At 39.8% G+C, this 26,553-nt stretch overlaps 3 protein-coding genes and 1 pseudogene across 5 annotated transcripts in view; 2 read left to right on the forward strand and 2 right to left on the reverse strand.

Annotated features, from left to right (window-relative positions):
- Positions 1-1,507: 1,507 nt before the first annotated feature.
- On the reverse strand, positions 1,508-9,172 carry mmadhcb (metabolism of cobalamin associated Db). 2 transcript variants are annotated; one of them, XM_087853041.1, is made up of 8 exons: positions 9,014-9,172; positions 6,938-6,987; positions 5,296-5,440; positions 4,795-5,012; positions 3,971-4,079; positions 3,736-3,866; positions 3,207-3,293; positions 1,508-2,404 (listed from the first exon to the last, which is right to left on the reverse strand). In XM_087853041.1, the coding sequence occupies exons 2-8, from the start codon at positions 6,944-6,946 to the stop codon at positions 2,210-2,212; spliced, it is 894 nt and encodes a 297-aa protein (XP_087709167.1). In that variant the 5' UTR covers positions 6,947-6,987; positions 9,014-9,172; the 3' UTR covers positions 1,508-2,209. The 2 variants fall into 2 exon arrangements, with proteins under 2 accessions (XP_087709167.1, XP_087709166.1); XM_087853040.1 differs by lacking the exon at positions 9,014-9,172 and having other exon boundaries at positions 6,938-7,012.
- Positions 9,173-10,357: 1,185 nt separating this feature from the next.
- On the reverse strand, positions 10,358-18,031 carry nmi (N-myc (and STAT) interactor). Of its 2 annotated transcripts, none has more exons than XM_087853039.1 (9): positions 17,830-18,031; positions 17,651-17,713; positions 16,356-16,514; positions 16,142-16,258; positions 15,377-15,548; positions 14,460-14,566; positions 13,217-13,403; positions 12,978-13,081; positions 10,358-11,657 (listed from the first exon to the last, which is right to left on the reverse strand). In XM_087853039.1, the coding sequence occupies exons 1-9, from the start codon at positions 17,866-17,868 to the stop codon at positions 11,448-11,450; spliced, it is 1,158 nt and encodes a 385-aa protein (XP_087709165.1). In that variant the 5' UTR covers positions 17,869-18,031; the 3' UTR covers positions 10,358-11,447. The 2 variants fall into 2 exon arrangements, with proteins under 2 accessions (XP_087709165.1, XP_087709164.1); XM_087853038.1 differs by having other exon boundaries at positions 17,651-17,716.
- Positions 17,940-26,553, forward strand: part of tmprss3a (transmembrane serine protease 3a) — a 37,419-nt gene continuing 28,805 nt past the window's right edge. The window contains exons 1-2 of the mRNA XM_087852938.1: positions 17,940-18,062; positions 18,310-18,418. Coding sequence (XP_087709064.1) covers positions 17,940-18,062; positions 18,310-18,418 — 232 coding nt within the window. The remainder of the gene's footprint in view (positions 18,063-18,309; positions 18,419-26,553) is intronic.
- Positions 21,332-26,349, forward strand: LOC148098341 (uncharacterized; annotated as a pseudogene).

Below are 26,553 nucleotides of genomic sequence, written 5' to 3' on the forward strand. Positions count from 1 at the left end.
TGCGATAGGTCACAGGGCAATTTTCAAGCCTTTTCTGTGGCTGAACATTCAACGATATAATAATACTCTGTACTAGGGCTGGGCAACAGACTAGGGGCTCTGCCAGGTGTTCCCAGCACACAGGTAAAATTCTTAAAGGAAAGGTGCCTCGAGAATGCCAGGTCCAAAAGGAGATGGCACTTAAGACTCTTAGCCTTACCAGATATGGAAGACGAGAACACGAGAAGTGGTTATTAGAATATTCACTCGCATCATACTGGGATGATTCAGGATACAGTGGATACAGTGCCTCAACTGGGCAAGAAAAACAATGCAGAGAACTGTCATCATCCACCTCTGCATGCAGAATGTATGAGATGAAGGTGATGAAGATGCAAAGGTCTGTAAAGAAGTGAAGAGTCACACTTCAGAGAGACGATTTCCCGAAACAGAAAGCAAAAAGTAGTCATGTCATGACATGTCAGACTACTTTTTTGAGTGATCGGCAAACCCAGAAAACCGATATTTAAATGGGAGTGCATCTTCACTTACAACAAAGCAATCAATGTATTTCACTGCCGAGATCTCGATTAGTTACTAGCCTTTCATAATCACAGTCACCATAAACACTCACAAATCTCAAGTGACATCAATGTCACATGATATAGCTCACAGGTTTAACAATTTCTGACATTTTAACAGAATAAAGTTACGTTGAAACCAAGCACACCATTGTTTTTCTTGTGACATTACCAATAAGTTTGATGTGTCACATGGCCCTCTTCCTATTGAAAAAACAAAAGTTGTATCCAAGATGGCCGACTTCTAAATGGCCACCATGGTCACCACCCATCTTGAGGAGTTTGCCCCCTCACATATACTAATGTGCCACAAACAGGACTTTAATATCACCAACCATTCCCATGTTATTACGGTGTATCCATATAAATGGCCCACCCTATATAATTGCGCCTGTCCACTGGTTAAATACAATTTTCTAGATTCGCCAGTGCAGGGGCAGTTCGGGGAGGCTCTACAGCACGGGGGTATTTGTCCCAGCTCCCAACCTAGTATAAGATTGTGTTGTAAAATATTATATATAGTGTAATTTTTTATCTACTGATACAAAACATCAAGTCACAAGCAAAGGGGGAACACAGCATGGCACATGTTTAAACAAGGAAAACTATTTATGAATCAAATAGACAGAACATAGATTTTCACCCAAAAACATTCACAAGGCACCAAGTCCAGTATCACACAGACATGTCACGTGATATTAAACTGAAGCTGTCAGCTCGGTAGAGTGGGCAATCATGATAAAGCTGTTCATTTTGTAGACTCAAGATGCTCTTCATTATCAGCCACTAGATGTCACCAAAAAGTGCTTTGTTGAAAAGCTTCGAGTAATAAAGCTTTTTTCAATACAAGCTTGATTTAGCCATCAGTACTTGGTTGCAATAAGTAGATATTTCAGTACCTACATTTCACTGGGTAAAGCTAATGAAATACTATCTTAACAATTAAATTTTGTTAATTGGTTTATTTTGCTCATCATTGTTGCAATCTTGTAAAAACAAAACAAAACAATGTTTATCTAAAAAATACGAATCATTTTGCATAATATTTGCATAACATCTTAGAGTTTAGAGTTAAACTATTTCTACCTTTACTCATGTCAACATTTCAGCACATTTTAATCCTTAAATTTCATTTTTCAAGATTGTGAGCACTTCAGGTGAAAGCGTGTCCCTGCCACAAAAACAAGACGGCTCAGCTTATGGTGGGATCAAGAAGTATGTCCAGTAATGATTCTAAAATATTTTCAAGGATTAGAAAGGAGTTTAACATTAACTGTAAAATGAGGACTTTTCCCACTGAGGATGCTCATGTTTTTCTTAAGAATAATTGAGGCTGATAAACTGGACAACTATCTTCTGAGAACTTGTCTCTTTGTGCAGCAGCACAATATCTTCAAACTCTAGTAAGTACAGCAAAAAATGGTTTAACACAGCTGTGGTTAAAAGGGCAGCTAAGGTAATTAATAAAGCCCAGGTTATTCATTTATTGAATGTGTCATTCAATGACTAATTTCAAAGACAAAACATTCACAAGCTTTATTGTGGTGTCAGCATTATTTAAGCTTTAACATGATTAGAGATATGGTCAAAACCACTAACCACTCTGTTAGTGGTGAGGCATATTACACTCGGTATCCCAGAGCCTGTGTTCATCTACCCTGCAATGTCTTCATAGTAGGAGTATCAGGTGGTGCGCTGGTGAATATTGTCCCTACAAAAGCATGTGTCCCCCACAACGAGTGTCGGATCACTTTGCAGCAGCCCAGGTCCTCAATCTGAAAGCCCAGGTGACGGTATCTGTCATCTGTCTCATACAGTGTGTTGTTGGTGTACGGGCCAAAGTACTGAGAAATAAGAAGGGACACACAAATATGAGACAGTTATCCGATCAAGACCATCTCCTGAAAAGCAACAATATTCTCTATCTATAGTGTGTGTGTGTGTGTGTGTGTGTGTGTGTGTGTGTGTGTGTGTTGGGTGGGGGATGGGGAGTTGCAATTGCACACCGCTGTCTGCACAAGTTTGTCCTGCCAACATTACAGCTTCCAAGAAATTTTCACCAGTTTTCTTCTGCAGAAATGTACATTTGTTATACACACAGCGCACTGCCACAATGAATCACCCTTAAATACCAGCCCAGGGACCGTTACTTTGAAGGTTTAGAAACAACTTTTATGATGTCCTGTCTTCAAACCTACGGAAACATGTGAAGTTAAGCACAAAGTCACGCCTGTGCCAGAAAAGCAAATAAATCAGCTTCTGTCTGGTGACCAAATATCTAACCAGAATCATGGTGCAGCTTCCAAAGGACGTGTTTACATTTGATCATGTGCTTATTTCAGAAAACTCCAAATAAATCTAAATGTATGCACCAAAGACAAAATACCTGAAGATAAAAAGAAGAATTTAAAGGAATCACTAAAAGCTCCACACTGTAACTGCATATCAGCACAGTGCTGATCGTGGCTAATTCAGAGTTAATTCCATGTAACATGAGCTTCTAACAGATTCCTCAGATTTCTACTTTTTGTCATTTGATGCCATGTCATGTCTACACCCAATCAGCCATTTCATTTGTTGTTATTGTGATAAAATATCGTAAAAACACTGAACAGTTGTTGACAGGCAGAGTCAGAGATAACTTACAGCGAGGCCTGACGATGGGTCGATGAAGTCTGCCCAGAATCCTTCTCGCTGCAGCGCACAGCAGATCTCCCGTGCACCTGCAACAAACTACACAGCAGACACCACAATCATTAATTACTTCATTAATTACTGTAAAATAAATAATAAAGTGTCTCCTCCCCTTTCTCACGCATTTATTATTGTTTTTAATCTGTTTCATTTTCACTTTTTTTTACACTACAGATGGGATGTACTACATGGATGTACTACTAATGTTTTTAACATTAGTAACATCTCATATGATGCACAGTTTCTGTAGTTCTCCAGAGGTGGACAGCTTTTCTAATAAACTCTTCAGCTCATCATCGGTGTTTCTTTTACAGACCTCTAATATTTGCAGTGCTTAGCTGTTCCAAAAGGTTTCTAAAATAACCCTTACATTTATTTATTCTGAGTACTTGCTGTGATAATGTAGGGAGAAACCCTGTGACGTCTTATTATAGTGTAAGACATGTAAAACAGCTTAACTGTTCTACAGACAGCATTTAACCTTGTCAAGCATCTGCTCTCTCTCATCTTCCACCTCAGCAGACCATGACGCCATATCGTTCTGCGTCTTCTGGGTAACCGTGACAACCATCATACCACAGGATGGAGCTTCAGGAAACATTGACTGGAAATCTGTTTATAATTAGGAAACACTCGCATTAGACAGGAACACCGCTTCTCATGAGAAATGCAAGCAATTTCAAAGTTATGCAATGCTGAAAAATAAATGTATGTACCTTTCTTTAAGAGTTCAGGACAAGCCTGTGTGGCACACTCTACTCTCGAGTTGTCAAAGTACTGTTCAGCTGTGCTGACTTTGCCAGAGGACGCAGGATCGTCCTTGTTCTAAGAAAGAAACACACAGCTGTCAGAAAAGCAAATGTCACCACTCTCAGCGTGTGAGCAACAACGCCAACGATACAAAACCTGGATATAGTTTCAGCATACACTGTTTTAATGTCTCGTCATTCTAAAATATTCAGACGGATGCTGGAGGTCTGGCTGCATGAATCATGTCACACCCACGATGATTGGCTAGCGTTACATTTTTGAGTGAAGTACGCCACTTGTTAGCACCACTAAGTCCACACCACACTCCAATGAAAAGTTCATTTTTGACTGATTAAAAATGCATTAAAAAATTGTGTCACACATCATTTTATCTTAAAAATGTGTACGCGCTTGTGTTAGTCCACGTAGGGAAATGACTCCTCTGCATTTAACCCATTCAGCCAGTGAAGCAGTGGGCAGCCACCAATGCAGCCACCGAGGAGCACTGTGTAGGGACGTAGGGGTACCTCAGGGTAGCCGTTCAGGGGAATCAAACCCCCGACCTTCCAATCATGGGGCAACCACTCTACCTACTGAGCTATCCCTGCATATGATTATTCATGGATAATCTATACATACTTCAACATAAAATTCCTCTGACATTTATTTAATTGCACCAGTGTTTGTGAAATTTGTAGCAAGATTAGCATTAGTGGTAATAATACAGCATAGTTTGGTCCATGTTTGTTTTGATTATTAAAAACATTCATAAGGTTCTTATTGGACTTACAGAGAGCTCTCTAACAGACTGGACTAGAAGCCTCTCATGCTTCTGATAGCAGGATGGAGCAGACAACACATCTGGTAGCATTTTGTCTGTCAGGCTCTTCTGTTGCTCTGTCAATCCTTCCAGCTGGCAGTCAAAGCCCACATTACCGGGCAGCGGGAAGCGCTGGTCCTGGGGCCCGAACGGCCCCATTGTGTCATCAGGCCGTAGTGTCTGCAGTCCTTAAGCACAACATAACAAAGAAAAAGTAGCATGCACACAAACGGAGTTTACACAAAGAAATACGAAATTACAAATTTTGGTCAACACCAATATCACTTCATCAGAGTCCGAGGTAACAGCTCTGTGTCAACCTCCGTATATCTCAATTTATTTTGTGTTATTAGGTCTATAGCTAATACCTAATCTATACATAAGATGCATTAGATTAAATTGCTGACTAGAAAAACATATATGTTATAGTTAATTAATGTTCAAATGTATAAACTTAAAATAAGGCCATACCTTTAGCAGAGGGAGAAGTGGCCAAAGCGGGCTCATTTAAGCCTGAAGAATCAGCAGCAGAGAAGGCTCTGCCTCCAGCCACACGATACACCAACACATGGAGCCCTGGAAGGTAACTTACCAACCTGCTTCTGCTGCAAAGCACCTGCACATGCAAACAAACAGTTTTACAACTGTAAATGACAGTCTCTCAGGCACTAATAATAACAATAATAATGCTGAACTCAGACACCTGAAACACCACCAAAGGTCTACATGGTCAAAGGTTTACAGCAGGGGCCTCGAGCTCTAGTCCTCGAGGGCCGGTGTCCTGCAACTTTTCCATGTGTCCCTGTTGCAACGCACCCGAATACAATTAGTAGATCATTAGCAAGAAACTTGACTGCATGCTGAGGTGGCAATTCAGCCATTTCATTCATGTTACAGCAGTTCATGAGTGAATGAACATGGTGCAATAAATGTACTGTTAAAAGTGTATTTTCCTTAACACTTACACTTACTTAAATTTACTTGAGTAGGGTTAGAGGTTGCCACTTCAGCAACTTCAGTTCTATACTCTTGCTAATGACCTACTAATTGCATTCAGGTGTGTTGCAACAGGGACACATGGAAAGGTTGCAGGACACCGGCCGTCGAGGACTGGAGTTTGAGACCCCTGGTTTACAGCTTCATCTTGTCATCTGTCAGTTTGGAAAGTGAAACAAAGGTTTTGGGATTCTAACAAAGTTTTTCCAGGAGTGATCAATGACTCATCCAGGTCGTAAAGGAACTGCAGGCTTCATCTGCCTCAGGTCAGAGTTTCAACAATGAAAAAAAGAGACTGGGCAAAAATGACATGAGGGTCCCAAGGCAGAAATGTAACCTTTTGGAAGGTCTCATTACATATAGAGAACAGAAAACAACATATCAACAGTCAAACATGGTGGTGGTAGTGTTAATTGATGGATACATGAATTTTGCTCTCAACCAGAAAACCCTACAATCCTAAGTCCAACCATAAGTTTGTGCCCTATAGCTCAAGCACACTTGGGTTATGCAGCAGGACAGGGATGTGAAAAATTCCCCCTTTAATAAATGAATAAAAATAAATTAAAAAACTGAAGTGCTTAGACAAAGTTCAGACTTTAATCTGATTAAGATGCTGTGGCATGATGTTAAACAGGCCATTCATACTGAAATACCTTCTAAAGTTGCCAAGTTAAAATAATTCTCCAAAGTGTCTCTACAGGAATGTCAAACATTAATTGCTGTTTATTGCAAACAGTCCAACCAGTTATTAAGTTCATTCAAAAACAAACAGAGGTGGTATGACATCAAACTGAAGCTCCCTACATCACCTCGTTCTCTAGTTATCACATTCACATACTCGTCTATCCAGCAGGTTGAAAAAAATACCCCAATTACATTTCGTATTTACTCGGGTTATCTTCGTATAATATTACAAATGTTTGTATCTAAAACATAAATGTGAGAACTATGCAATAAATTTAAAATAGAAAGAAATATTTCACGTTATTCACGTGTAAAAAAAGATTCAGTGTTTACAGTGGTGCTCTGTGATGGTGAACTGTATTACATCACTGCAGAGCATTAACATCAGAATAAGATGAGAATATTACAAACTGTTGTTTGACAAACTTACACTGGTCATCCTAGCGTGCTTCTGATTATCTGCAGTATCCAGTGAAGTCTCTGCAAGAGTCCAAGACTGTGTCATCAGGAAACATTTCCAAACACATTCATCACAAAAGAAACACTGTACGACTACCACACCATCCCGACTGATCCGCTGCTCAGTCTGCTTCACTTCTCTTAAATCTCATCTATTCTTTTTGAATCAGAATTAAGGAAGTTATGTATGAATCATATAAGCCACTCTGAAGTCCAGCAATCCTAATCAAAGATGAGGCATGTTTGCATAGCTAAGTGGACTGCTGCCCCCACGACTTGGCCCCGGATGGATGGAAATCCACTGACTGGATTGGTATCAATGTACGTCAATAGCATAGCTCTGCCACTGATCTGCTCAAATAGCTGGATGTAAGCATCTTAAGAAGCAATCGTGGTTTGAGAAACACACTGTTGATAGCCTAGGATAGCCGATGGTTATGGTGAAAAACAACTTATGCCAGGTGATGTATGGGGAAACAAACATTAGCATTATTTTACACATTAAAAAAGAAATCTGCAAGAGTTCAAGGCACCGGGATTTTGATTAGGAAAATAAAACCTATTTTAGCTATTTAAAGATAAAAGGTTGATCCCACTACAGCTACTTCACAAAGATGTTTTTATTCTTTGTGATGTTTCGTTATACTGAGCAGAAAGCTCCCGATGTTAAACGTGGGCGTGTTTCCTAAACCAGCAAATGACGGAGCGAACAGGTGTGTGCAGGTGAACTCGACACATCAGCTGTGTCCCAATTCAGGGTCACGCTTGAAGTAGGCATTTTAAGTGTGATTACGTCACCGCCACGCGACGACGGCTGTCCCAATTCGAAGTGTACTTCAAACGCATCGTCGATTTCCCCAAATATCAAGCGTGGTCCGGTGCACGCTTCGTGGTCCCATATATCCCACAATTCATAGCGCGGCGGTGGGTGTAGATACTTTTGCCGCAAAATACGACAGAAGGGAGCGGCCGAAGAGTGAACTGTCAAAAGTAAGTACTGAATATGACGTCACTTATTTATGTGCGAATGTTTAATAACGAAGAACATTAAAACATTGCTGTTGGCCACATGTGGCAAAGTTGTGTGACATTAGTGATGTTTGTACTTTCAGCGTTAACTTGGTTGTAAAGCCATATATATATATATATCATAATATTTTGACAATAACTATAATATTGGCCATATTATATTTACATTGCCACAGTGAGAGGATTTTAGTCTCATGAACAACATTAGCTAATTGTTATTTACTAACTACTCTTGAAATGACTGTTCAGTACAGGAATGAAGCCCAACAATCATGTTTTACAGTCCTGTGGTCTCAGCCTCAGATACTCAACTAATCAAAGTGATGTCATGACAAAAATGAATGACCAACAAAACAATTTTCTCCTTCATTTCTGTCAAACAAAGCTGAATATAACGTTTCTCGCGGTTAGTATCGTGGTTGCTAGGCAACCTGAACAGCGCGACGAAGGCTAGACCGTCCCATTTCACAAGCCTCTCACTTCTGCACTTCTCGTACTTATAGTACGCACCGTACGTAGTACGCGTAGTGCGCGTACTTCAAGCGTGCAGACCCTGAATTGTGACACAGCAGTCGAGCTATTCAGGTGTGTGTCGTGGGGAAAATGTCAGCTCATGATTTGAAACACAACACACGACATCAAGCGGAAGCTGTTTTATAAATTAAAATAATCTCATTGTTATCAGCAGATAATATTGATAATATTGAAATCTGCATTTGCACCAGCTGGAGATGGAGAGAGTCCTTTAATCTTGTCAAACTCCGAGACAGATTTGCACACAGAGGCGACCAATCGGTAAATATGACGAATCTGCGGATAGAATGTGTAAACAAATCTAACCAGTTAAAGTAAAACCAGTTAACTACTGTAATCTTTCGGCTTTAGATACATCTGGGAACTTCTAGTGAGTGTAATAGCACGTTTCACACGGTTTATCCTTACAGCGGTATGACAACCGATACATTTTAGTAAGAAACGCTATCTACTGATAAGCTAACAAGAGCAGACCATAACTTACAGGATTTTAACAAGTCCAAACCAGATGACTGCGTTAGTTTGTTCCTATTTATAGTTCCACAAAATCGTAGAAAAACAGTCGACCTTTGAAAACTTGAAGACACTGTCCAAATGAACGCGGGCAACTCACTCTAACAACATTTCTAGCTTTGACCTCGGGGGAGGGGAAGGGGGGGGCTTCTTCGTTTTAGTTTCAAATGAGCTTAGAGGTGCATTACCGCCCCCTCCTGGACAGGAGTGTGAATCAGGAACTTGGAATATTGGGAATAAAAAAAAGATTCTGCAGTATTGAACCCTTTCTTATCACAACTTTCAACAGTTGGCCATAGATTTGAGACAGTGCCTTTTCAAGCAGGGTTTCTACAGTAGAATGAATCTTCAGCTCCTCCTATTAACGCCTTCCTGTCCAGGACACAAGCCCGGCATACTAACAGTACATGCTGAGCAGATTCCATTTTTTTGCAGTGGGCACACAATCCCATTGGGTACTTGCCTATTAGCTGTAGTGTTTTATTAAGACCTGTATGACCTATCCTGAGATGGGTAATTGATATTGATTGACTTGTGCTCTATATTTACACTGACTAATCTATACCATATTCCAGTTCACACAAATGTGGCCACCCCCTTCTTTTGTATCATTCCTCATAGCTGTATATTCATTTATAAACAAAGTACCACTCTGCTTTTATCCATGTTTCCATATTACACGTGGTTTTCTTTGCAGATGAGATATAAAGTGTTTTAGTTCCTGCCCTTTAGCAATAAGACTTCAAGCATCCCACTGTAGAATATTTAGGACCACAATGAACACACATAGACACAGGCACACACAGGCTCTCACGTGCTCGTGCACATAGACACAGACACATCTCTGGATGCCTCGCCGTATAAAAGAACCGGGGTAAAACTGATTTCGCAACAGAGGCAACAACTAATAATTAGAGGTGGGAATCACCATACATCCCACGATACGATATTATCACAATACTTAACGCACGATACGATATTATTGCAATTTTTTAAAATATTTTGCGATATTCAGATTCTGTACATAAAGGTAAACTTTATCAATATTCGTTTTATCTAATATCAAAGTCTCACACTCAGTCTTTCTCTCATTTCAGTTTTATTGTTGACAAACTGAACGGTTTGTATTACAGTCTAGTCCAACTTAACTGAACGCAACCATCTGGTACAATTATAGCTATTCTGAACTATGCAGTTTATGAAAACTATGCAGCCCCTTCAGCAACTGAAGAATTTGAAAGTAAATTAAAACAAAATATAATTTTACATTAAATAAAAAAGTTTTAAACTTAATTAAAATAAAACATGTCTTAAATTAAAATAAGTAAACTGTCATGTTTATTGCTGCCAAAAACAAGTTAAACACATTTGGACAGTGAAGGAATGTCAGGATTCTTGCTCAGAAAAAGGAGCTGAAGTGAGAGCATGTTCCAGTCCACAAAAACTTTTTTTGTAACAAAATATCGATTTCTGCTGTCCCTGTATCGATACATTATTAGCAAACAAAATATCACCATACTACATAGTATCGATTTTTTTCCCCACCCCTACTAATAATGTGCTAATGATCATGCTGCCCAGCCAGGAGCCACAATAAAACAACACGTGACTCTGGCAGCAGTGCTAACACTGTGGTTACCAATGCAGCTGCCACAAAATAACAAATATAACTCATGTTACTGTTTCAGGATTCATTAACTTTATTAAGCACAGCATAGAAGACAGTTGAGGCACTAGTTTAAATTGCGAGGATTTTCTTTTTACACAGGATGACGGTGTGTCTGAAAGCTTCCTTTGCAGGTTTATAGAGCTAAAAAGGGCAAGCCAACTAGCTCAGAGATAGCTGTAATAAAACTGCTGTTCTCACCTCTCAAGTGGTAATTTACCAACAGAAAATATCATGTCATCCAGCACATTACACGTTTGTCTTCGGACATCCCAGATTTACAGTTAGTTACATTAACTAAAGGAAATACAATTTTCTGACTAAAATAAGTGATTAGATAATGAGATGTGAGGCTTTCAGCCTACTACCCATCCCAGTGTTTACATGTTCTTATACGTAGTACTGTCTTTGTGTAGGTTGTCATTAATTTTACAGACTGACTGCATAAACTATCACACAGGTTCTTTTTAAAGTGATATTCAAAATTTCTTGGTTTTATCTCTTAACATAACTCAAACACCCCCAACTTTACCGCATGGAAGATTGTAATCAAATGTGTTAAATGCACAGAGATGAAGTATCATCCCGATTAACCCAGCAGGAGAACAAATAAATGAAATCTCTACAATGTATCACTTCAGGTTGAGCAAGACATTTGGAAATGATTAGAAATGTACTTTAATACAGGTGGAGCTCGTCTTACATGTCCTATATGTATTATAGGGCAGTTCATGGTGGTTCACAGACTGTCGTCCTTCTCCTCTGTGCTCTCACAGAGAAAGGCCTGCAGGACTTTCGGTTTAGCGATGTACTTGATGCTCTCTATTTCACCACCACTGTTGCTGGGCTTCTGAAAATGGATTTCCAGATGGTCCTGGAGGTCTTCCTCATCAACCATGTCCTGAATGTCATCCAGGAGGATGGTTCGCTTCGGACAGCCACAAAAGGTCTGAAATAAATCATAACAAATTGCTTTATTGTTGCTCTGCAAACTTTTAACAACTTTTAACTTATAACAACTTGTGTGTGGGGGTGGGGGGTGTCGTTGAGACTTATTCATGTAGGCGTGTGTGTATTTGAACACATAAGAAAGCCCTCTAACGCTAACACTGTTTTTCTACAGACTTAGTAATTGTAAAAAAATAAAATAAAAATGCAAATACTGACACTTACTATGATGTTATAATATAATATTTCTATAATTATATGTTTGTTACAAGTTGTGAAATAATTACATATTTTCGTCAGAGAATAATTATTTTACTATAGCCATAATAATTATGTATTATGAATGTTGTAAGTCATAATACACAATGACTATGTAACAAAAAAAGGCTTTTAAATTTAAAGAAGACTTGCAACTGCCAGTGTTAGTCCTCACTGTCATAGTTGACACACCCATAGTATCAATTTCAAAACCTACGCCACCCTGTTCTCAAGTTATGGCATTTCAGAAAACTTGATCTCTGACCTTGACTTGATGTCTCGGTCACTGAGATTTAAACTTGGTAGCCGCACCTTTGGTGTGCGTAACACCCCATCAGCTCTCAATACAACTTAAAAATCCTCAAAAAACAAATACCAAGATAGCTTGAAGTAAAATATAACTATTCTTTTTTTTAGAAGTATTCTCGTTTCTGTTAATCTGAAGGTGCAAAGTTTTATACCAGTTAAGCATTTTTAGTGATAAAGTGAAATAACTATCTTTCATTAAACTTGCATGGATGAATTTACATAATTGCAAAAAGACACAGCCTCCCTAAATATTAAAATAAACAGGAAAAATTTCTCCATATGTCTCTGTTGGTGAAATTTTAAGAAATTAGTTTCATGACACGTTGTGGATTCTGACGACTAGGCTAAGTAAAAGAAAGGAATTATCCAGCAGCAATGGCTATTTTGTTAATTGATTTAGTGATTTCCATTAGTAGCATGGCCTTTAAAGGTACATGGGGTTTGGTAAGTATAGTACATTTTATTTGATATTTTGTATTTTGAAAAATAAAAAGGTTTGAAAGCGTCAGCTTGGGAATTAAAGGTAAACTGCCAGTGTGGGGCCTCTCTGTGTGGGCCCCTGTGTGCTCCAACAGTCCAAAGGCATGCACTGGTGACTCCAAAGAGACTCCAGGTCTAAAATGTGAGCATGAATGTTGCATGTGTCTCTGTGTTAGTCCTGCAACAGACTGGCAGCCTGTCCAGTTAAATGTTGTACAAGTGATAAATTGTGCCAAGTTACCAAAGTGTTTTTAGTCTCAGTGCTGTAACTTACCTGAAATCTGCGCAGCTGGTATTCGTAAATAGGTCCAACCTGCACCTTCACTTCAGTGTCCAGCTCTACGTCGTACCTTCCCCTCAGGACAAGGCTCTCAGTAACTGCACACAAATGCACATACATTTGAGCATTAACATACTTAGCTTGGCTACAACTATTGTAATGATACAGAATAACTTAGAACAACTAACTAAGAATAATGTGTAATGTGGCACAATTATCTTATAGAGTTTTACCTCCAGGTTGGAGAAATGTGACACACCAAGTCCCAGTGTTCTTGTCATACTTCACTTTCTCCACCTCTCCTCCTCCTCTACTGGGCCTGGAGAAACTAATCTCCAGTCGGTCTTTTATTCTCTCTTCTGGCATGACATCGGGGACGCTGGAAACTTTCAGCTCCTTTCTGGAAACGTCAAGATGGACCTACATCGGTGTGAACACACACTGTTTACAGGGTGTTGATCATTACAAAACAACACTCAGTGTAACATGGGAATCCCCCAGCAGCCTACACCTATTGCAGCATAACTAAAGGAGGATTCACGGTCACCTGGTCCAGCCCTAACTATATGCCTTATCCAAAAGGAAAGTTTTAAGCCTAATCTTAAAAGTAGAGATAGTGTCCTTCTCACAAATCCAAAGTGGGAGCTGAAGGCTCTGCCTCCCATTCTACTTTTAAATGTCTTAGGAACTACAAGTACACCAGCAGACTGAGAGCAAAGTGATGTACTTTGGTATATGGTAGTATGAGGTCTTTAAGATAAGTTGGGGCTTGATTATTCAAGGGTTTGTGAGGATTTTAAAATTATATATATATAAATATAAAAAAATTATAAGTGGAAGAAAACGGTCCTATATATCTGTTGACCTCATGCTTTGAGTTTATTATTTGTGTTTTATTAATTATAATATTTACTGTATAGTATGTTCTTTATGTTGTCACTTAGCTTTTCATATTCCAGCTTAATTTTCCATTTTCTGGTTCTTGATATTAGGTTGTAGTTCTAGTTGTTGTTTGTCCCAGGAGGTCATTTTTCCTGCTCTTTTGTGTTCTCCATGTCAAGTTCCTGTGTTCCTTGTTTCGTTACTTCCTGTTTTAATTTGTTAATTCTGACCCTGCCGCACACACACAGACACGCACAGAAGGCCATATTTTCCATGGGAATGACTCAGGATGAATCTAGTTCTGTATTGTTAGGGTCTTAACTAAAGCCTAAGAAGTATTTTTAGGAAAGTATTCTCTGTGTGTCATCACAGCAATAAGTAATCCTGGAGATGTGTACTGTCTCACTCCTACTCTGTGGACAGATTTTAATGACCTGACAGTGTTACAACTGTACAAACTGTAGACAGGAAACTAGAGACACAGTCAACATAAAAAATAAGGCTCTAGTTGCTTTTTCGTTTTAGTTGTGAACCATGAGGCTTCATTTTCTAACGGAAGCATAAAAAACCCGATGATACTGTTGCAGCATCTACCTCAAACTTCACAGCAGGATCCATGGTGATTCTTCTCGGCTTCACGTCCAAACTGCTGTTCTCACAGGACACAGAGCACTTGGCAATTTTCAGGATCTGGCGAGCCACTGGAGACCAAGAATATGACAAAAAGATGTGTATCATTTGCAGTTGTACTGAGAACTCCATGTTGTAAGGTCTGAGTCATGATCGGGTTCATTTGGCTAAGCAGGTTGATCACAGAATAATCTGTCTAGGTGTAGTATAGACACACTATGATAGGCTGACTGTCTTCCATTGTCTCGTTATTCTTGTCTCTCAAGTATTTGATTTTATCATAGCTGCTGTTGCAGAGATTTTTGATCTGATCCGTTTATGCTGACATGATGCACGTTAAACTAAAGAGATGAACATTCGTGTGGCAGTTTCAGATACGGTCCCAATCAAAGTTTAAGACCACTTGGAAAATGGCATAAAAATTATAATTTGCATGGTTGGATCTTCACAAGGTTCCAATTAGAGCTACAGCATGCCACAAGACGCCATGGGAGTGAGACAAAACATTTTCTTGAGCATGAAACGTACTGAAAATAACGCTTCAGTGAAACAGGCTGTTTTACAGCTGATCCAAAGTTTACGACCACACCTCCAAAAAACCCGTCTGTCTGTCTTCATTTAAATTGCTTTTTTCAGGTGATATTAAAAATAAGAAATCATAATTTCATATTTAATATCTGAAAGTGAAATTCTGTTTTTTCACTTGAGCATTTAACTGTCTTGTATGTGTCTTTTTCCAAGTGACAGTGCAAACTGTCATTGTATAAATATCTTACATAGCAAAGCATGGAAAACCATGAGGACTCCTTATTTTTGGTTTTATTAACATTAACATAAGTAAGAATGAACCATATAGAGTACTGAAGTCAAATGACGTCTACCTTTCTCCTCCTCAAAGGTGATGAGAGCCTGTCCTCCCTGCAGAAGCAGAGCGGCTCTCTGGCTGATGGTAAACACTCCTCTGATTGGCTGACTGTCCTCGTCACCCTCTTCCCTTGTCTCTTTATTCTGAGAAATGAATTTCACCTCTGTGTCTGGGATCTGGGCGTAGATCTGGACAGATGGGACAATACAGAGTTACAGGCCGTTATCTGTTTCAATGTGTATACAGCTGTGGTCAGGCGTTTGTGTCCACTGATCAGGAAGATGAATGTCACCGTTTTATTTGGGGCCATGAACTGCCTTTCACAGGGTGGAATGACTGTAGAGCATAGCTCTTGAAGGAATTTTAAAAACAGGAATTGGATGCACAAGTTTGAATTTAATCCACACACACTCAAAAGAATATATACAAGCCTGTACGTCTATGCAGTATCTCACAAAAGTGAGTACACCCCTCACATTTATGTAAATATTTTGTAATATAGTTTCATGTGACAACACTAAAGATATGACACTTTGATACAATGTAACGTAATCAGTGTACAGCCTGTATAACAGTGTAAATTTGCTGCCACCTCAAAATAACTCAACATCAACATGCAACTTGCTAAGGGACATCTGGATATGTTTGGTGATGTATTTTTAAGATAACTTTTGGATTTTCCATGTGTGGAAATCCCATAATTACCATCACATTAATGCCCGTGATTAGTGTATGTAAATGTGAGCAGATGGACAGATCTGAAAGTGTTCCTGGTTTTTACCTTGAATTTCTGCTCTAACTTGCGGGACTCTGTCTTCTTAGCCTCCAGTTCATCCTGACATCTCTTCAGTTTCTCCAGCAAATCTTGATTGTATCTAGTCAGCTTCTGGATTTCATCCTATGGAAAATAATAAAATGGAATATTTGGTGAGAATTATGTACTCTCAGTTTCTCTGAGTGTAGTGTAGATGTTACACAGATGACAATAAGTGTACCTGAACTGTTCTCATGCTTTGATTAAATTCATCCTGGGTCTTCTGTTGGTTTTTGACACAAGCGTTCATCTCCTGCTGTGCATTTGACCTGGCATCATCTTCCTCCAGCTTTTCCAGTATCAGCCTGGCTTTCACATCATCCGCTTTTTCGAATCTAGCCTTTAAGAGCAATAGGTGGTGTTCAGAGAGAATACAACTGGAGCTGTGGGAAGTCTACAAAGAGACTACACGCTATTCAAATAAAATTATTCTCTCACTGACAGATATTTAAACATGGCCAAATATACTCAAGTCATTCTGAATGATATAATACCACTGCTGATAAGTAAGAAAAGTACAGAACTGGAAGAGAAACAAAGCTTTACTTAGTTTTTATGTCCTTATGAGGAAAAAATGGAAGAAATAGTTTATGATATCAATTTAAAAGAGAAATCCTAAACAATGTTGTGCACTTGACTCACTGACGAAACTCAGTATTCGTGCTGCATCCCCCTGGTGTTGTATGCCTGTATTTTAGTTGACATTAACCTTATGTACCTTTATTTATTTTCTATATAAACAGGTTCCTGAGCAATCACTAATCAAGATCTGTACTGATCACTGCAATTGTGTAGGTTTCACAAGATAATGGTTCTGCCCTTTACAAACTATGACCAATCTTTCCCCCAAACAAAAGACTAAAACAGTGTTTATTCATTTTTGGTTGTGCTCACTTCACCTGCGCCTCGTTTGCTAAAGTGTGAGCCATCAAAAGTTCAAAAGCCATCAAAATAGTTTTTAGTTGAGCAAATATAGACCTACAGCTACACCCTCTATGGAATGTTGCCTGAGCCCATTCCGCCTGACTTTCACTGCTGCTTTACGGTTTCTCCCTGTTTACTGCAAACTGCATATTCTGTGCAACCAAATATAAGTAACCATTTAACTTTAAGCTCAAATGCGTAAATAAAATGTATCCAATGATGTCTCAATGCTAATAAATGTATATCAATGGAAATAATGACATTTATTATATTATGGGCATTTAGATAGATTCTCTCAGGCTTTTCAGTAGTTCCGGACTTGCATTCACTGATCTGAGAACTGTAATTACTATTTAAATCACTCAGATCACTCACGGTACTCAATAAAAAAACCACCTTCTTCTATAAACGGAGGATGAAGACACTTCCGGCTGAGCAGTTGTCAGCTCTCAGCGTTTTCTCATAAATTTATTCTGACGGTCGTGAACTTATTTTACTATTGAACTAAAACGCTGCGCGACTTCACAGCTGAAAATGGAAAGTGTAGCCTACCTTCCATTCCTCCAACTCTCGCTTGGCCTCCTTTAGTTCACCGTCTTTATCCAGGCCTCCTTCCTTCTGCCAAGAAAGAAAGACGTCGTTAACTGTGGAGCACTTGTTTCTTCTTAGACGGGCTAAAACAAACAAACAAACAAGCAAACAAACAAACAGACGAACAGATTATTACTCACCTTATCATTTAGCGATCGACTGCCGAAGACCTCAGCCATGATCTGATTGACAGAAAAGAAACAGATATGAAAACTTCACTTAGTAGCTACGATCCAAAAATCAGCCAGCTATGGCTGCACTGCCTCTTTTCTGTCGAAGTCAGAGAAAAACAAAGTGCCCCTGTTGTGCCACAAACAGCTCCAAATCAAAAGTGAAAGTTACAGCCTTACAGCCTTGTGTGACGAGCTTCCGGGTATGCAAGGGCGTAGATTTGGCATGGACGGAAGGGACGTGTCCCCACCAATATCCAGCAATTATTAAATTGTCCCCACCAATAATTTGATCTCTTCGAGTAAAGAAAAACAAACCCGATAGTAAGAAAAAAACGATCTGTCAGCGTCTCATTCAGCGAGCGGAGCAGAAAGAGTTAAATTACGTTCTCTACCGGAGTCCTACGTCATGTGACAAATATGGCCAATGTGATTGGCTGAGCCTTTCAGGGAGCTCTGTTTAGTTTCAGCAGCGGCAAACCTGCGCTGCGAGGAGGAGACGAGGATGGCAGCAAAGAGGAAGAACCTGGATATAAGAAATTGTTTTTCAAAGAAACCTGTAAGTCACTTAAAGTCAAGTTCACTCATATAATGTGTCCGTCACAATAACGTTACAGGCTATGTTAGTCCATACATGCCAACACTCACGATTTTTCCGGGGAATCCCGAATTTCAATGCCCCTCCCGAAAATCTCCCGGGGCGACCATTCTCCCCCCAATTTCTCCCGATTTTCCACGCAAAAATGAAGCCAAAATACCCCGCTTGTGGAGGCTGCCATCTTGCAAATTTGGAGCCAGAGTCTGCGCAGTAGTGACTTGAGGTGGAGCGACTGTGTAACGCTCCCGCCCACACACCCGCTGGACGTGACCGCAAACACGCCCCCCTACACTTTTTACGTAGCCCGGCTGCTCGAGTTTTTTTGCTGGTTTACCGCGACTGACGACTCGTTTAATTAAGGTAAATACAACCATGTCACTGTTATAAAAAAGACACACAGCTCATCATCTTATAGTTCTAAAATCACTCTGTTGTTAATTCGTTTGCTAGATTAGCCGCTAGCATACGCACTGTGTTGGAGGCTTGTTGCTAGCTAGTTAGCGACGCTACACACCTGCTACTCTTAATAGTCTTCAACACTTATGTTTTTTTTTTATCCATTTTTAGACAGCGATGAGATCAGCTGCACACTCTACAGAGGCCCAGAGTTACTGTTAATATCAAAAATATAATGCTGTCCTTTGAGATTTTAACATAAGACTGAGTGTAATGGATCTAAAACTGTTTAAATCTTCAGAGCCCTCTACAGCCTGGTAACATGGAGACTTTAAAAACATCAGCAGAACGTTTCAGTAGTGTAGTCTAATTTGTTCTTTTCATTTAATAATAGAGTCCATATTATATCAACAGCTACATTCACCCTGGAGAGAAACTAGTGAGGGAGACCATCAGGACCAAGCTGGGTTTCTGGGTCCAGAGGTTTGGAGAAACTTCTTGCCTTTCTTTCATCACAGCTGTCCTGTGCCATAAGTTCTGTTGACCCGCTGTAAGAGGCGTCATTTAAGAAACACCAGGAACACTGAAGCTCATCGCATTGATCAAGCAGGACTCATGATCTTCACCAGCAGCTCCCTCACAGGGAAATCTTCAGCACTCCTCTGTAGGCCCGCCCCAGGAGATGGATAAACCCAGCATTTCATCAACACTGTGATGAGACCTTTGGTTAGTGTAATGTTATAAATACTCAGATACTCCCAGAGGCTCCGGACTTTTACATAAAGATATTATATTCAGTCCTGTAGAAAGTTATATATTTAAAAATATGTGATCCTCTCTGGTTACTCCGGTATGAATAACTCTGAATCACTTTATGGTAAATAACACACTATGTGTAAAGTAAAAAAAAAAAAAAAAAAAACTGTGAAAAAATTCCAGATGACAAGTTTGTAGTTCAACATAGAAGTGACGACCTTTGACCTTCATCTGGTTTTATTTAATTGTGTTAGAGAAACTCAAACGGGCTCTTCATGCAGCTGAGTACATCAAGTGTTTAAATCGGAAGCTGTGCAGGTCTGAGATCAGCAGCTCTCTGAAACACCAAACTGAGGTCCTGTTAATGCTGATATATATATAGTGACACAGTTACATGAGTGATTAATCCTTTTGGGGTTTTTTTGTCTTTAACTTTATCAATAAAACAGCTGCAGCTTTCACTACAGCACGTGTGGTACTTTAACCTTTGTACTGTTTTCATCAGTTCATTTTGCAGTTAACATGTGAACATGTTGGGTGATCTGTCTGCTGTCACTCGATGGTGCTGAGGGCTGAATCTGAGGGCAGCTCCTGTAATCACAAAGACAACAGAACCATCAAATTCAGATATAAATTTTATCCCTCAATATTGAAATAAAGCTGATTCTTCTGTCCTCACACACTCAGGATCTGAAGTTCTTCTCTTACATTTTTTTCAGTATTACAGTACACTACAGTACTTTAATCCATGGTTCCTGATTAAAGAGGAGTTACTAAAGTACAAAAATTGTTACTGTCTTTACAGATGTGGCAAGAGACTGAAAACATGCTGTTGTTTGCACATCTTTAATATTCAGCTCTGCACAGGAGCTGTGCAGAGTGCTCATTATAGCTAGCTAGGTCTCAAGAGCTAGCTAAGGACGGTAGTTACGGATTAGCTTACAAACACGTTTAACTTACCGAAAAAGTGCAGCGAGGCCTCGGGTTCTTCTGTCGGGTAGTCCAGTTTACTGAAGAACACCTCAGGCTGTCAGGTTAAAATACTCGGTCGTGTTTTCGTAGAAACGCTGGCCCTCCTCTCAGAGCCTACGCTCTATCTGCTATTCCCGGACAGAGATACGCAAGTTTCTCCGTGACTGCAGCTGTCAGTCAAAGCTCTTATGATGACGTATCACCGCGGTAGGAATTAGAATCAAACTTATGGGAAAGGAGACCCATTGAACATCAATCAGCGTGATGAGAACTATTGAAAACAAAAGAAAGAATCTTTGGAAAAAAGTTATCTAAGGAGAATTAATTAATTTTAGTCTGAGCCCAGTCCCATCCGTTAACATGGAGGAGGCGGGGTTTATGACCTATACTGCAGCCAGACACCAGGGGGCGATAGAGACGTTTTGGCTTCATTTTTGGGGAACTGTCGCGTCGTCCATGTTTTCTACAGTCAATGGGCTAGACCGTCCAATTTCACAGTCGCTCATTTCCGGTCTACCCGGCTTTCGGGGGACCCGGCCCGCCCACTTAGACCACAAAGGCCGGGTCCTCAGGTGGATGCAGCCTCTGAATTTGGACACCCCCGGCCTGTTTCCGGCCGGACAGTAATAACGGTGACATTTAACTTATTTTATCCATTTTAACTTATTTTATCCGACCCCACAATGGAGTAAAGTTGTGAAAAATGGCAAGCCTCGTCACAAGCTGGAGAAGGTTAATTCGGGTTCAGGAATGCATGCTGTTACCACTGGACACAATAAGAGGCCTGGACCTGTATCGATTATTGGCGCTGGAGCTGTGAGTACAATCAGAACTGTGAAAACTAAAGTGGTGAGCGTGTTTGCCACTAAATTTGCCCTGGATGTAGATGCAGAAACTCTTGCTCTGTATTTGAGAGAGAAACTCAAAAGAGATGTGAGCTGTCAAAAAATTACTAGTAAACGTAGCAGGTTCGGCTCTTTCAAGGTTACTGCTGTTTGCTAACCACTTAACTCACTTTTGTCAAGTTAATAATCTTATCTTGTCTACCAAAGTGTTACTGCCTGCAGATAGCTATACATACATAAGTGAAGCCTGGCATAGTACATCATGGCTGGACCACTGTATCTGTACAGCTGATGGGCATGCAGCTTTAGCAAACATGACTATTAGGTATGAGGTAACTGTGTCAGATCATATACCTTTTGGTTTTACTGTGAATGTGGAACAAATGCCAGCAACAACTGGGAATAATATTGCTAATATTGCTACCAGTGTAAAATTAGACTGGTCAGCATGTAGTGAAGATGATTTCTTAGCTTATCATAGTAATACCGATATACATCTGAACAACATTTCTTTGCCCAAAGAAGCTATTTTGTGCGAGGATGTCAACTGTAAGAATGCTGTGCATAAACATTTACTCTGCTCCATGTATGATGATATAGTGACTGCTCTGTATGAAAGTGGTACAAGTGGCTGGAAGACCTAAACAAGGCCCAGAATTTGAACAGAAAAAATGTGCGAATGCCAGATATAAGTACGCTGTTCGCTTTATAACTAAAAATGAGCAAATGCTGAGAGCAGATTCTTTGGCCAGGAAAATGCTGTGTAATAATATGGCAGATTTTTGGAAAGAGGTGAAAGCTCTTAATAACTGTAAACCATCTCTACCATCAACTGTTGAAGGTGTTTCTGGGGCAGATAACATTGCAGCGTTATGGAGACAGCATTACAGTGCGTTGTTTAACTGTATAAAAAGTGATCCATATGAGGACAATCTTGACATGAGTAATGACACAATAAGTGTAGGGACACATGAAGTATATGAAGCCATTCATAGGTTGTCTGATAATAAAGCTTCTGGTTTGGATCACATCAGTGCAGAACATTTAAAACATGCTAGTTTAAGGCTAGCTCCTCTTTTAGCGCTCTGTTTCACTGGGTTTATGATTCATGGCATATTACCAGACTCAATGCTGTGTATTTTACTGGTACCAGTTATGAAAGACAAAGCTGCAAAAGTGAGCTGTTTGGATAATTACAGGCCAATTGCACTAGCCAGTATTTTATCTAAGGTGTTAGAAAGAATCTTGTTTGATAGAGTTGGTGTGTTCATCTCTTCTCTGGATAATCAGTTTGGCTTCAAACCAAAGCACTGACATGTGCATATATGCACTCAAGGAAATAGTCAGTTTGTACAGGGCTAAAAATTCATCTGTCCTCATGTGTTTCATTGATGCCTCTAAGGCTTTTGATCGAGTGAAGCACAGAAAACTTTTTGATAAATTGAAGACACGAGGAGTTCCTCAATACATCGTGAGGATTCTCTCTTACTGGTACGCTCATCAGAACATGCAGGTTAAATGGGGAAGCAGTATTTCTGCCCCTTTGGTGTCAGCAATGGTGTCAGACAGGGTGGGATTTTGTCTCCAATTTTATTTAATTTATATGTTGATGATTTGTCCATACAGCTGAGAGCCTGTAACACTGGGTGTATATTAGGTAAAACATTGATAAATCATCTTATGTATGCAGATGACCTGGTTGTTTTTAGTCCAAGCAGTGCTGGGTTACAGGATCTTCTTAATGTCTGTACTGAATATGGTGTGCAATATGACATTGAGTACAACGCTGCTAAAAGTGCTGTTTTGATATGTAGAACAAGCAGGATAAACAGCTAAATTTCCCTTTGTTTAAACTGGCACAAAAAACTCTTGAAGTTCATAAAAAGGTGAAATACCTCGGTCACTTTATTACTGAGCAAATGAATGATGATGATGACATGTACAGACAACGATGTAAGCTCTATGTGCAGGCAAATACTATTGCACGCAAATTCAGCTTTTGTTCACTTCCAGTTAAAGTGGCTTTGTTTAAAGCGTATTGCACACCGCTATATACTGCCCCCTTGTGGTCATCCTACAAACAATGTAGCATGCTGAAGCTGCATGTTGCATATAATGATGCGATGAGAATCCTTTGCAGGATACCTAGAAGTGGTAGTGCCAGCCAGATGTTTGTAGCTGCGGGTGTTTGGACTTTTAAAGCACTTTTAAGAAAGTTAATGTTCAATTTTAGAGAACGACTGGATGGTTCGAGTAACAGTATAATTTTAGCACTTACAGATCCGACAGTGAGTGGTTCCCGTTACTCATCCAGTCTGAGAAAGCACTGGTTAAAGTGTTTGTGTATTTATTGATTTATTTTAAGTAATTGTGTTTTATGTATATTATGGTTTTATATTTTTACAAATTCTTTATATACTTATTTATATACATATATATATTTAATGGTTTTTACCTTGTGTTCAATTCAATAAAGATTGAATTGAATTGAAAATTGAATTGAATTGAATTGAAATCAACACTGTAAGATTCAAGTTTTTTGTATATACAGTGGGGCAAAAAAGTATTTAGTCAGCCACCGATTGTGCAAGTTCCCCCACTTAAAATGATGACAGAGGTCAGTAATTTGTACCAGAGGTACACTTCAACTGTGAGAGACAGAATGTGAAAAAAAAATCCATGAATTCACATGGTAGGATTTGTAAAGAATTTATTCGTAAATCAGGGTGGAAAATAAGTATTTGGTCACCTCAAACAAGGAAAATCCCTGGCTCTCACAGACCTGTAACGTCTTCTGTAAGAAGCTTTTCTGTCCCCCACTCGTTACCTGTATGAATGGCACCTGTTTGACCTCATCATCTGTATAAAAGACACCTGTCCACAGCCTCAACCAGTCAGACTCCAAACTCCGCCATGGCCAAGACCAAAGAGCTTTCGAAGGACACCAGGAAAAGAATTGTAGACCTGCACCAGACTGGGAAGAGTGAATCTACAATAGGCAAGCAGCTTGGTGTGAAAAAATCAACTGTGGGAGCAATCATCAGAAAATGGAAGACATACAAGACCACTGATAATCTCCCTCGATCTGGGGCTCCACGCAAGATCTCATCCCGTGGGGTCAAAATGATCATGAGAACGGTGAGCAAAGATCCCAGAACCACACGGGGGGACCTGGTGAATGACCTGCAGAGAGCTGGGACCAAAGTAACAAAGGTCACCATCAGTAACACACTACAACGGCAGGGAATCAAATCCCGCAGTGCCAGACGTGTTCCGCTGCTGAAGCCAGTGCATGTCCAGGCCCGTCTGAAGTTTGCCAGAGAGCACATGGATGATGCAGCAGAGGATTGGGAGAATGTCATGTGGTCAGATGAAACCAAAGTAGAACTTTTTGGTATAAACTCAACTCGTCGTGTTTGGAGGAAGAAGAATACTGAGTTGCATCCCAAGAACACCATACCTACTGTGAAGCATGGGGATGGAAACATCATGCTATGGGGCTGTTTTTCTGCCAAGGGGACAGGACGACTGATCCGTGTTAAGGACAGAATGAATGGGGCCAAGTATCGTGAGATTTTGAGCCAAAACCTCCTTCCATCAGTGAGAACTTTGAAGATGAAACGAGGCTGGGTCTTCCAACATGACAATGATCCAAAACACACCGCCCGGGCAACAAAGGAGTGGCTCCGTAAGAAGCATTTGAAAGTCCTGGAGTGGCCTAGCCAGTCTCCAGACCTCAACCCCATAGAAAATCTGTGGCGGGAGTTGAAAGTCCGTGTTGCTCGGCGACAGCCCCAAAACATCACTGCTCTTGAGAAGATCTGCATGGAGGAATGGGCCAAAATACCAGCTACTGTGTGTGCAAACCTGGTAAAGACCTATAGTAAACATTTGACCTCTGTTATTGCCAACAAAGGTTATGTTACAAAGTATTGAGTTGTATTTTTGTTATTGACCAAATACTTATTTTCCACCCTGATTTACGAATAAATTCTTTACAAATCCTACCATGTGAATTCATGGATTTTTTTTTCACATTCTGTCTCTCACAGTTGAAGTGTACCTCTGGTGCAAATTACTGACCTCTGTCATCATTTTAAGTGGGGGAACTTGCACAATCGGTGGCTGACTAAATACTTTTTTGCCCCACTGTATATGTACATGTATATCCCTCCCAGCCCCTTTGAATGTCGCCCTAATTCTGAGGTCTCAAGGTTGGCAAGTAGGTGCTAGGCTTGGTCCCAGCCCCCTATCTGATAGAGGGCAGTAGTGTCTAAAATGTTGCTGAGAGATCTTTTACTTTGTGGTAATCTTAGATGAGTAGTTTTATGGACAAAACCCACCAGATCATTCAGTGTTCCCTTAGTGCTAATGTTTTAGAGATGTTGGTGTACTATAACTGAAGTAATGTTGTTAAGTCCTTAAAGTTATATTCTTTTATTGTCATGACTGTATTTGAAGCTATTTTTACTTTTGTATGATACCTGATTTATATGGAATATGGCTGAAGTAAACTAAAGCCTGAAATACTTAGCCAGTCATTTGTTTAATAGTAATTTAACATTATATAATTCACATATAAAACTATGAATTGTAATTTTAAATGGTTTAAAAGCATGTATAATAGCATATGTAGGCAAGTATATTTCTCCTTTTTTTTAATCACGAAGCAAAAACAAAAAGGAAAAAATAAGAAACGGGGCAGGGGTCGATGGCTGAATCATCCGTCCCCACCAATGCCACAACCAAATCTACACCCTTGCTGTAACCCAACCCACAGAGCGGGAGATACAGCGTCACCTGATCTTCATGCTGTGTGGGAACATTTACCTGCTCAGGTGTCAGTTTGTGTCAGAGCGGAGGCACAGCAGGAGGGCAGCCATTAGGACAAAGAGAAAGGAGGAAAAAGGAAAGAAACAGTGATCATAATGAAGAGATATTAGGGAGTTTGAGGTCTTATGGTCTTAGTCAAAGTGTAGCTGAGTGTGGATGATGGCATGATGACTGAAGACTGTGAGAAGATCAGTACGTTGGACATAATTTCGAATTTAGGAATCCACTACATACAGCTTTTGTCTTTAGGACTTGACTTTTATATCTACTCTCTCAGTAACATCTCCAGTTACC

Source organism: Neolamprologus brichardi, chromosome 16 (genome assembly GCF_056152115.1).
Source record: "Neolamprologus brichardi isolate AB-2024 chromosome 16, ASM5615211v1, whole genome shotgun sequence".
NCBI classification, from domain to species: Eukaryota; Metazoa; Chordata; class Actinopteri; order Cichliformes; family Cichlidae; genus Neolamprologus; species Neolamprologus brichardi.

Coding starts and splice junctions, on each gene's coding strand:
- mmadhcb (XM_087853040.1), bottom strand. CDS start 7,012: ATGACACAGTCTTGGACTCTTGCAGAGACTTCACTGGATACTGCAGAT. Junction 5,441..6,937: donor AGCACGCTAGGATGACCAGT/GTAAGTTTGTCA, acceptor TTGCATGTGCAG/GTGCTTTGCAGCAGAAGCAG. Junction 2,405..3,206: donor ACCCATCGTCAGGCCTCGCT/GTAAGTTATCTC, acceptor CTTATTTCTCAG/TACTTTGGCCCGTACACCAA.
- nmi (XM_087853038.1), bottom strand. CDS start 17,868: ATGGCTGAGGTCTTCGGCAGTCGATCGCTAAATGATAAG. Junction 16,259..16,355: donor AAAGCATGAGAACAGTTCAG/GTACACTTATTG, acceptor TATTTTCCATAG/GATGAAATCCAGAAGCTGAC. Junction 13,082..13,216: donor CACATTTCTCCAACCTGGAG/GTAAAACTCTAT, acceptor ATTTGTGTGCAG/TTACTGAGAGCCTTGTCCTG.